This window comes from Bos indicus x Bos taurus, chromosome 2 (assembly GCF_003369695.1).
Source record: "Bos indicus x Bos taurus breed Angus x Brahman F1 hybrid chromosome 2, Bos_hybrid_MaternalHap_v2.0, whole genome shotgun sequence".
Taxonomy (NCBI): Eukaryota; Metazoa; Chordata; class Mammalia; order Artiodactyla; family Bovidae; genus Bos; species Bos indicus x Bos taurus.
In genome coordinates, this window is record NC_040077.1 from 42,130,423 (window position 1) to 42,143,056 (window position 12,634).

The 12,634-nt window shown below is 36.1% G+C and overlaps 1 protein-coding gene across 5 annotated transcripts in view; it reads right to left on the reverse strand.

Moving 5' to 3' along the window:
* Nucleotides 1–12,634, reverse strand: part of GALNT13 (polypeptide N-acetylgalactosaminyltransferase 13) — a 666,740-nt gene that overhangs the window by 589,032 nt on the left and 65,074 nt on the right. For 4 of the 5 annotated variants that reach the window (XM_027560425.1, XM_027560416.1, XM_027560397.1 and 1 more), the window contains one exon: nucleotides 3,359–3,604. The exons of the other annotated variant lie outside the window; for it this stretch is intronic. In XM_027560425.1, the coding sequence (XP_027416226.1) occupies nucleotides 3,359–3,500 (142 nt within the window). In that variant the 5' untranslated portion in view covers nucleotides 3,501–3,604. The remainder of the gene's footprint in view (nucleotides 1–3,358; nucleotides 3,605–12,634) is intronic. 5 annotated transcript variants of the gene reach the window in all.

Sequence of the window (12,634 nt, forward strand, 5' to 3'; positions counted from 1 at the left end):
TATTTTAAATACACAGTATGAGTTCCTAAATAAAGTAATATTCTGAAATAATGAGTAACAATAGAAGATGAAATTAAAACTATAAAGCCTAATTTTCACATTTTCAAGACAAATATTAATGTATAACATTAAAGAAGTATTAAAAGTAAAGAGAATATAGTTTAATTTTACATTTTAAGTACAAGGAAAAATTACTATTTTTGCCTTGCATCATCAAATTTTACATTTTGAGATTTGAAACTGAACATTAAGAACTTAAATCAGCAAAACTGCTCTTTAGGTACTTCCAGAAAAGGCTGTCATAATTTTGCTGAATCAGATCATAAAATTTTTTGTGACCAATCTAGATGTCTCCATTCAACAAATGACCAAGTGATCATACTAAACTGACGTGATCCATCAAATCACATTTCCACTTTCAGCCAAGCAGCAGCTCAACCAGTTCTAACGAAGAAGCAGAGAAGGCTGATTTATTCTGTGATTTTAACCAAAGATCAGCAAATCAATCCCCATGCTCATTTATCAAAAACTGATGGACTCATAAAGTTTTCCTCTTTGAATAATTCTAATAAAAGAGCATAAAAAATGTATATAAACTAAATGGGTCTAGGCTCAGTCACTTTCATATTACTTTCTCTCAATTTTTTGTGCTAGTCAGAAACTCTACTGAAAGAATTAGACTCATTTTGAAAAGAAGATAATCATAATTTCTCCAGCTGGACCAGAGTATAATTACAAAGTAAACTAAAGATGTCCAACAAAATCACACAACAAAAAATTAATTTTTAGAAATGCTTTTCTGAATTTTCCTACTCATACAATGAGATAGTATCAATGAAATTCTCTTTCTTAGAATATTTTGATTAATAAATAACCTCAAAAATATCTATATATTAGAAGCAGAATACATTCATTAAATGAATGGAAACCTCAAGTCAGTAAATTAGATTCACTTTTCCAAAAGGTACAAATGTATCAACTGGGCTTCAAAGTTTACCTTTTGTCATGCTTATAAAGAAAACTTTTGCTAAGTAAGGAATTAATATAAACTAGATTTTAAGAAAAAAGTATTAAAAAATGTTAAGAAAAAAATTCAAGGAGAATAAAATTATCTACTTCTGCTTCATTGACTACACTAAAGGCTTTGACTATGTGCATAACAAACTGTGGAAAATTAAGGAGGTGGGAAAACCAGACCACCTTATCTGTCTCCTGAGAAGCCTATATGCAGGTCAAGAAGCAACAGTTAAAACTGGGCATGCAACAATGGAGTGGTTCAAAACTGGGAAAGGAGTACATCAAGGCTGTATATTTTTACCCTGACAATTTAACCTAAATACAGAGTACATCATGTGAAGGGGTTTCCCAGGTGGCTCAGTGGTAAAAAAACCCACCTGCCAATGCAGGAGTTGTGGGTCCAATCACCAGTGTGGGAAGATCCCCTGGAGAAGGAAACAGCAACCCATTCCAGTCTTCTTGCAACTTTTTTCTTATAGTACTCTTACTTCCCTGATGGCTCAGATGGTAAAGAACCTGCCCGCAATGCAGGAGGTCTGGACTGGATCCCTGGATTGGGAAGATCCTCTGAAGAAGGGAAAGGCAATCCACTCCATTATTCTTGTCTGGAGAATCCCATGGATAAAGGAGCCTGGCAGGCTATAGTCCATGGGATCGCAAAGTGCTGGACACGACTAAATGACTAACAATTTCATTTTCACAATTTTCACATCATGTAATATGCCAGCACAGATGACTCACAAGCTAGAATCAAGATGGAAGAATATCTACAATCTCAGATATGCAGATGACACCATCTTAATGGCAGAAAGTGAAGAGGAACTAAAAAGCCTCTTAATGAAGGTGAAATAGAGTGACAAAGCTGGCTTAAAACTCAATATTCAAAAAATGAAGATCATGGCAACCAGTCCTATTACTTCATGGCTAAAAGATGGGAAAAAATTGGAAACAGTGGCAGATTTTATTTTTGTGGGCTCCAAAATCACTGCAGATGGTGACTACAGCCAGGAAATGAAAAGATGCTTGCTCCTTGGAAGAAATTCTATGACAAACCTAGACAGTGTATTAAAAAGCAGAGACATCACTTTGCCAATAAAGGTCTGTAGAGCCAAAGCTATGGTTTTTCTAGTAGTCATATATGGGTGTAAGAGTTGAACCATAAAGAAGGCTGAGTATCCAAGAACTGATGCTTTTGAACTGTGGTACTGGAGGAAATTCTTAAGAGTCCCTTGGACAGCAAGGAGATCAAAGGTATCAGTCCTAAAGAAAATCAACCCTGAATATTCATTGGAAGAACTGATGTTGAAGCTGAGGCTCCAAAACTTTGGCCACATGATAGGAAGAGCCAACTCATTGGAAAAGAGCCTGATGTTGCAAAAGACTTAGGGCAAGAGGAGAAAAGGGCAGCAGAGGATGAGATGGTTGGATGGCTTCACTTACTCAATGAACATGAGTTTGAGCAAACTCAGGGAGATAGTGAAGGACAGGGAAGCTTGGTATGCTGCAGTTCATGGGGTTGTAAAGAGTCAAACACGACTTAGCAACTGAATAAAACAATAACTAAAACTAATTTCAAGCATGCTCAAGTACTTTAGAAGCACTCATTCACTAGGAATGTTTCAGAAATAAATTAATGACATTTAAGCCAAAAGAAAACATAGAAAAATTACATGAAATAACTTTAGGAAATGAATCACTATATTTAATAAATCACCATTTATATAAATTATTATGTTTCTTCAGCATTCATGCTTATCTAGTCACTGACACTGGTTCCTTAAGAGGGAATATTGAGTGAAAATGAGTTTGTAATACACTTAAAATTATCTTTTGCCTTTAAGATAGGGTGGCAAGCTGATAGCCCACAAGTTAAATCTAGCCACCAACATGTTTTGCTTTTTAAAAAGTGTCCTTCTTTTATTGCTTTTGGAAGTTTTGAGGGCTGTAATGTAGTCTCATTTTGCTACTTTCCTCACCATCTCACTTCAGTAGTTTTCCTTTTTTACATTATGTTCTCGATCTCTAAAGGCTTATGCTTCTGAAAGCCTAAATTTAAAATTCTGTCCAATTTACATGCTCAGTACAGTCACAAAATGTTGGAATTATTAGAATTGGAAGTACTTTAGAGGTGAGGTAATTCCTCATTTCTTCCAACAAAACACTTGAGGCCAAGAAAAGTAAAGTAGCTTTCCCATGGTAGCTTTCCCATGGCTAAATGTACCTCAACAGTTCTGCCAAATAAGTCAATAAACTGAACTCTTATTTTGAAATGTCATGTTTTATCATGAGTCACCACCATTCTTATCTGCATAAAAGAAATGTCTGCTTCATAAGTACTTACCCCTGAGTGCAGGTAGCAGGGACCTCTCCTTCTTGTCATCACATTTGTTACATTCACTGAAGTACAGGAGTAAGAAGACATCAACGAGAACCCACATCAGTGAAGTGGCTAGAACCACCTTGCAGTAAACAAACCTCCTCATATCTTCCCTTGATTTCTAGTTAACACAGAGATCAAAGACAGACACGGCTGTGACAAATCCAAGCCACAGAGGTGAACTCCCGGATAAAAGCAGGATGCATCCCACTGTATTTGGGGAAAAAAAAGGAAGAAGAAAAAATAATTGTCTCACAGTTTATTTTGCATAAATGTGATATAACATGAAACATATGACCATTTAATGCTTTCATATATATCAGCATTTGGCCTTCAAGTTCAGAATTAAAAGTCCAAATAAATGAGAGTTGTAAGCAAGCCAAGGGGCTTAAATTGAAACAATTAATCCTAGATCTGCCACTATTTTGCTGGGGCCCTGGGAACCACTTGCTTTCTTCATGTTGTATTGCCTTTTGCTTAAAGTTCTATCACCATATTCTGTAAAGCACTAGGTTATAAAAAGTGCAGTTCTGAATTTACCATGAATCAGCACTTTTAAGGAGCCAGTGTTGCTGAACTAGAGTCATCCTGAGTTATTATATATTGCAATGGCTAAGAGCTGGTCTTTACACAGATAGGCCTGGACTTATTCACTTCCTACATAGGGGAGACTTTGTAAACCTCAGTTTTCTCATCTATAAAATGAAACTAACAGTGCCAAAAATAAAGATTTGCTATGAGGACCAAAAATTATAATGCTTGTAAACCTTATTGCAGAATACAGTCATTAACATTAAGACATTTTAAAAAATATTTGACAAAAAGGCAATTAATTGAAATAAGTCATCAGTTATTTATCCTTAAAAACCCATCTGATCTGCATAGAAAATAACCACTACAGATATGCATTTGAGAAAGGTTAGCACACATTCATAAAATTATCAGTGAATAATACATTAAATGTAAAGTGATTTAAAAGAAAATAACTAGAGCAAGAATTCTAAAGCCATAACAAAGACATGTAGGTGCAATTATTAAGATATACTTAAAATAAATGTGGAATTAATAACATATACTTATTTGTTTTATTTATACTATATAGAACAATAATAACTACCTTGTTATTTCTATCTATAGAATAATTATATCAACACAAAATAGTCTCATATCATTGGCCACATTAAAATAATAGAAACTGAAATATAAATTTATTTATGTGAATAAGATAAGTAACAATTTTGACAGATATTTGAGGAGAACAGCTATTAAATACAAAGATACTTGGACCATCTCAGAAATACTTGTCTCAAAATAAAAACATCAAAGTACAATTTGCTGAGGCAGAAGTTGTTTAAATTAATGGCAGCTGACCTTGCTTCATAAAGCAACAACAAAAGCAACACATGCTATTGTCCATCACAATCTGATCAGAGTAGGAACAATTCAAAGCTTACATAAGGTTACAATTTAAAAAATTATTATAACAGAGCCTACTTTCAACATCTACATAAAATTTACATTTATTCAACAAATATTTTTAAAAAATAGAACATATACAAACCTAAGGAATGCATAATATTTGACACTGGTTGTTTTTCTTGAAAAAAAGCATGCTAATTATTTTGTTTCATTTTAACTTCATTTTTCTGTAAAAATTACAAGTAAACATTGGAACTCAGCCTTGAAACCTGACAACAAGGGAAGGATTCCCACATATATATTTCCTGTTACTTTATGTGTATGTCACTGAATATGAGATTTGAAACAATTCAACCTATTTAATTTTCTGTCTTTCTTTGGACATAAGATGGAGCAGGTTCCTTTAGTTTATTGTAGGAAAAGAGCCCTGTGTAAAAGTATATATTACACTGATGGTAGCTAAATGCCCATTCCCAGATTTAGAAGGAAAACCTTAAAATAAAACATCCCATAATACAAAAATCTATACGTTATATAAGATCTATGTATTATAGGATCTTTTATCATAAAGATCTATAATAAAAGACATAAAAAGAACCATGACTAGCTGTCATAAAATGGAATTATGAATTTAAGTAAGCATTTTGCCTCTCTGTGCTTCATTTTCTTTACTTATATTTCCTTCCCCATCTACCTCACAAAATTGTGATACTTAAGCAAGATAATGTATGAGAACATTTTTTAAAAAGAAATATAAAGAATATTATAATACAAAATCTGAAATCACTTAATATTAAACATTAAAATGTCTAAGATAAGTCATTTCCTAATAAGAGCCTAATAGTTGAGGTTATTGAGAATTTAACTTAAACTTTAACTATAATAGAAAGTGAAAATCACATCTTATTACCACTTCAAGCATTATTCAAATTATTGTAATTTCATACCCTGCTAGATCTATATATCAAGATATTAACACTGAGAAAACTCTAACTTTACTATATTATGTGATAAAACTAAGTTGCTCTTTAAATATTTTAATTTATGAAACAATCTTTCCTTATATATATCAAGTTTTTAATTCTATTTACTGTGAAAATACCTCTACCTTGAAAACATACTAAATTTTATCATTTGTTATCTGCTAGTACTTGTAAAATAGTAATCACATACACTGTTTCAATACTCTTCTTAAGAACAAAACAGATTGAGCAGAAGGATGGCACAATATACAAAGTAACACTAACCAGTTCAGTTCAGTTCAGTTCAGTCCAGTCGCTCTCTGCAACCCCATGAATCGCAGCACACCAGGCCTCCCTGTCCAACACCAACTCCTGGAGTTCACTCAGACTCACGTCCATCGAGTCAGTGATGCCATCCAGCCATCTCATCCTCTGTCATCCCCTTCTCCTCCTGCCCCCAATCCCTCCCAGCATCAGAGTCTTTTCCAATGAGTCAACTCTTCGCATGAGGTGGCCAAAGTACTGGAGTTTCAGCTTTAGCATCATTCCTTCCAAAGACATCCCAGGGCTGATCTCCTTCAGAATGGACTGGTTGGATCCCCTTGCAGTCCAAGGGACTCTCAAGAGCCTTCTCCAACCCCACAGTTCAAAAGCATCAATTCTTTGGTGCTCAGCTTTCTTTACAGTCCAACTCTCACATCCATACATGACCACTGGAAAAACCATACCCTTGACTAGACAGACCTTTGTTAGCAAAGTAATGTCTCTGCTTTTCAATACGCTGTCTAGGTTGGTCATAACTTTTCTTCCAAGGAGGAAGAGTCTTTTAATTTCATGGCTGCAGTCACCATCTGCAGTGATTTTGGAGCCCCAAAAAATAAAGTCTGCCACTGTTTCCACTGTTTCCCCATCTAGTTCCCATGAAGTGATGGGACCAGATGCCATGATCTTCGTTTTCTGAATGTTGAGTTTTAAGCCAACTTTTTCACTGTTTTTCACTTTCATCAAGAGGCTTTTTAGTTCCACTTCACTTTCTGCCGTAAGGGTGGTGTCATCTGCATATCTGAGGTTATTCATATTTCTCCCGGCAACCTTGATTCCAGCTTGTGCTAACACTAACCAACATAAGCACAATTGGTGTCCCAAGTTTATCTAAGAGAATCAGCATCTGTATTACAGTTCTATTCCAGTAAGACCCTATTTATTTACAAACACTACTCTGTTTCTCAAGCCAAATCCAAGTTCTGGCTTGCCAAATCAATGTGGAACATGGCTAACATTGCATCAACTACAGGCTCTCTATTCTTTTCTAATTGTTTCAAAGTTTTGAACACAGTATTCCCCTCTTTAAAATATTTCTCTAGATAGTAAAAAAATCAGGAGTTAGAGAGCTATCAAGTATCATCTTGCTAATCATATTGTTTTTCCTTTTTTTTCTTCTTGTCCACTAAATAATGGTATTAGCCATAGACTTTGAGATATTACAGAATTTTTGTTTGAAAACATGCACCAATTTTACTATTCTATAAAAAAGGGTTTCAAATATAAAAAAAATAAGATCTAAGTAATGCTTAGAAGTTTGGTAAGTATGTTTTTAAAATAAGAAAGACTTTTTTTTTTTTTTTAATTATAAGGTTATCACTTACCTGGGTTGGGAGGGGGTTGTCTACTTTAGTTGCTGTTAGATACATTTTTATCTCTAGTCAAATGTTTTCTTTTGTAGAAAACTACATAATTGCTGCAAATATATTCAATCTATTTTATGAGGCTCCCAAAGGATGAATGAAGCTCATGGAAAACTTTTGGCAGTGCTTCCAGAACATTCTGGCTACCAACACACTTTAAATGTTTTAAGTAGTTAGGCAGGAACTTCTGGGAGCTGATGACTGGACAATTATGCATTTTGATTTAATGACTAAAAATTATAGTGAGTAAGCTTTGAAAAAGTTACCCCGAATTAATTACAGTTCTTATTGACAGAAAGACTGGTCTTCACATAAATGAAAATCTAAAATTCAGGTGGACTAGGGGAATCTACCTATAGCCTAAATCAAACAGTGCACTGTAAAAAAATACTGTAAACCATAAAAACCATGCCACAAGGAAAGATACAGTAAGAGACAAAGAAACAGCCAATGATAATGTTAAATGAATGCCTTATGTGGAAAGATAGTGGAAAAAAATGAGAAAAATGCCCTCACTTGCCTTTAAGGAAACTTCACATATTCATAACATCAAATTTGACTATTAGTAGGAAACCAAGCATAAGACCTGCCGAGTTATGATGCCATAATCTGAATCTGAGTTCCACACTCACTTACTGTATAACTTAATTCAAGATACCTAAATGTTCTATGCCTTTTTATATTCACAAAATATGAACGGTAGTTGTTTACTCAGTCATATCTTACTTTTCATAGACCCCATGGACTGCATTCCAGACTCCTCTGTCCATGAGATTTCCCAGGCAAGAGTGCTGGAGGGGGTTGCCTTTTCCTTCTACAGGGATCTTCCCAACCTAGGGATCAAACCCACATTTCTTGCAATGCAGGCAGATTCTTTACCACTGAGCCACTGGGGAAGCCCCAAAATATAGCTGAGAAATGTATTATGGTCATCTGAATAACCAAATGTATATTTTTTGTAGCTACCTCATAAGGCTCTGAGTATCTAATTAGTTACTACATACAAAGTTCTTATAATGGTACCTGACATATAGGAGGAGTTCAATATATAGTAGTAATAGCAATTGTTAATAGTAATAACAGTACTTGAGGCACAGTAGTGCCTCTTGAGAAACCTGTATGCAGGCCAGGAAGCAACAGTTAGAACTGTACATGGAATAACAGACTGGTTCCAAATAGGAAAAGGAGTACATCAAGGCTGTACATTGTTACCCTGCTTATTTAACTTATATGCAGAGTACATCATGAGAAACACTGGCTGGCAGAAGCACAAGCTGGAATCAAGATTGATGGGAGAAATATCAGTAACCTCAGATATGCAGATGACACCACTCACGGCAGAAAGTGAAAAATAACTAAAGAGCCTCTTGATGAAAGGGAAAGTGGAGAGTGATAAAGCTGACTTAAAGCTCAACATTCAGAAAACGAAGATCATGACATCTGGTCCCATCACTTCATGGGAACTAGATGGGGAAACAGTGGAAACAGTGTCAGACTTTATTTTGGGGGCCTCCAAAATCACTGCAGATGGTGATTGCAGCCATGAAATTAAAAGACGTTTACTCCTTGGAAGGAAAGTTATGACCAACCTAGACATCATATTGAAAAGCAGAGACATTACTTTGCTAACAAAGATCCATCTAGTCAAGGCTATGGTTTTTCCAGTGGTCATGTATGGATGTGAGAGTTGGACTGTAAAGAAAGCTGAGCACCAAAGAATTGATGCTTTTGAACTGTGGGGTTGGAGAAGACTCTTGAGAGTCCCTTGGACTGCAAGGAGATCCAACCAGTCCATCCTAAAGGAGATCAGTCCTGGGTGTTCACTGGAAGGACTGATGTTGAAGCTGAAACTCTAATCCTTCAGCCACCTGATGCGAAGAGCTGACTCATTTGAAAAGACCCTGATGCTGGGAAAGATTGAGGGCAGGAGGAGACGGGGACCATGGAGGATGAGATGGCTGGATGGCATCACGGACTCAATGGACATGAGTTTGGGTGAACTCTGGGAGTTGGTGATGGACAGGGAGGCCTGGCGTGCTGTGGTTCATGGGGTTGCGATGAGTCGGACATGACTGAGTGACTGAAGTGAACTGAACAGTAATAGTTACTGTCATCATGAATAGCATTGAAAGAACAAGAAAAAATGAATGAGAATTCTCTTCCCTAATCCTTAGAGAAGCAGTGCACATTCAGTATGTGTGTGTTCAGGAGGTCAGGAGTCAGGATGAGAAGCACAGATATGTTCAGTATTTACAAATATATTAATATTTATATTATATTGAAATATATTTAAGAACTGAGTGCCGAAAAATTGATGCTTTTGAACTGTGGTGTTGGAGAAGACTCTTGAGAGTCCCTTGGACTGCAAGGAGATCCAACCAGTCCATTCTGAAGATCAGCCCTGGGATTTCTTTGGAAGGAATGATACTAAAGCTGAAACTCCAGTACTTTGGCCAACTCATGTGAAGAGTTGACTCATTGGAAAAGACTCTGATGCTGGGAGGGATTAGGGGCAGGAGGAGAAGGGGATGACAGAGGATGAGATGGCTGGATGGCATCACTGACTCGATGGACGTGAGTCTGAGTGAACTCCGGGAGTTGGTGATGGACAGGGAGGCCTGGCGTGCTGCGATTCACGGGGTCGCGAAGAGTCGGACATGACTGAGCGACTGAACTGAACTGAAATATATTTTATATTTACTTATTAGACATATATTTAACAGATGTAGTTGCTGATGGAATATGAGTTACACAGGATTTTACAGTTGTTAAAACTCATTGAACTGTACACTTAGGATCTGTGCATCTCTCTATGTAAATTATATTTCATTTTTTAAAGGTGAAACCAAAATATTTATGTCCCTATTGCATGATTCATTGATTTACTCAAAATTTTATCAACTAAAGAAATTATAGTCCAACTGCATCAGATACTACCTTCTGATCTCATTTCATACCATTGTTCTCCATACCAGTCACTTGGGTCTCCTGGCTTTTCCTCACACATACCAATGACTATCTTGCGCCAGGGCTGTGCATATGCTGTGTTCTCTGCCCACTGATACAGTCATGGCTTCCTGCTCTAACTTCCTTCAAATCTTACTTTCTAGTCAAATCCGGAGAGCTTTCCTATCAACCTATAAATAGCACACAATTTAATCACTCTGTATTTCCTTAGCTCACTTTATTTTACTCTTGGTACCTATTAATACTCTCCTAACATATTTTTTAAATGTACTTTTGAAAATGTTTGTTTATCATTTGTCTCTTTTTCTTAAATAATTAACTCCTTGAAAACCAGATTGCACATTTTACATATGCCCTCTCTCACCTCAAAAATATATTTAAATTTTAAAACTCCAGCATTGTTGTTATGTGTGGAATTGTGTGCCTCCCTCCTCAAGAAGATTTATATGTGAAGTCTTAACCCCCAGTATTTTAGAATGTGACTATATTGGAGGATAGATCCTTTCAAAAGGTAATTAAGTTAAAATAAGGTCATACAAAGGAGCCCTCATCCAATATGACTGGTATCCATATGAGAAGACGTTATTAGGACACAAACACAGAAAAAGGCCACGTGAAGACAGAGAAGGCAATCATCTGCACACCACAGAAAGAGGCTTCATAATGAAACTAACTCTACTGACACACTGATTTGGACTTCTGAAATCTGTTGGAAAATAAATTTCTGTTGTTTAAGTCACCCAGTCTGTCATACTTTGTTATGGCAGCCTTAGCATACCAATATACTGGTTAAATTTAACTTTCCCCTACACCACTCCTACATGCAAACAGATGAACATGACTAGAAAGAAACCCCAAAAATATGCTGCCTGTTCTCATTTTAAATCTATGAACTCATACTGGACTTGCAGTGCCTCAGAGCCATCCTACAAAAGCTCTAGTCAAATCAATTTCCATTCCTCAGATAACTTTGCACCTTGATTGCCTTTAGACTGTCATCTCCACACTGTTTTCTCTCAGCTCATCACTACATGTGTACATTTAGCAGGAAGATATAAACAATCAGAAGAGGATTTTGCTTAATGCCATGTTGAGTGTATTAACTTGCTAGTTCCTATGACTGCCACGCCTAAATCTGCAAGTCTGAGTGTGATGATGTATGAACTATCTTTTAAGGAGTATAACATCCTCTGATCCCACACATTCATGGGCTTTACTGATACACTTGTCTCTTCTGCCTCAGTTTTTCCTCCTTGAATAAGTCATTTCTATCAGTACAAAGATGCTATGTGAATAATCATCTTAAACTAATTTGACTCCACATCTCTTTTCATCTATGCTTCCAGTTCTCTGCTCATCTTGAATGCAAAACTCCTGGAAAGAACTATGTATAATCATTGCCTATACATCCCATATCCTTGTCCTTCCATTCTATTTTAAACCCAACAGTCTTTAGCTCCCACCATTATCTGAGACAGTCATGGCCATCCAATGGTCAGTTCTCAGTCATTATCTTACATAAGCCCTAAGCAGGTTTTGACATAACTTAGCCAAAATACTTTGTACTATTTTCTGACAGCTCTTTTTTTCACACCCCTATTTGACCTTGCAGCAAATTCTGTTGGCTCCATCTACACTCCAGTATTCTTACCTGAAGAATTCCATAGACAGGGGTTGCAAAGAGTTGGACACATGACTGAGCCACTAACACTTTCACTTTCTACCTATAGATTTAACCTACCCAATCACCAACTTGATATACTGCTTTAACTTAAAAAAAAAAAAAAACTGCTTTATTGGGATAGAATTCACATACTATTCAGTCCAATCCACACATTTAAAATGTACAGTGCAATGGCTTGTAGTATAGTCACAGAGTTGTGCATCCATTGCCACAATCAACTTTAGAACACTTCCATTTCCTCGAGAGAAAACAACTCCTTTTTACTGTAACCCTCCAATCCTCCCATTGCCCCTAGGTCTAGGTTACCACTAACTGAGTATCTATCTCTATAGGTTTGCCTATTATGAACACTCCACATAAATAAAGTCATACAATATGCTGTCCTCTGTTACTGTCTTCTTCAGTTAGTATAATGTTTTCAAGATTTTATCCGTGCTATGGTACATCCCAGTATTTCACTTCTTTGTCTTGACAAATAATATCCATTGCATGAATATATCAGGTTTTATTTATCAGTTGATCC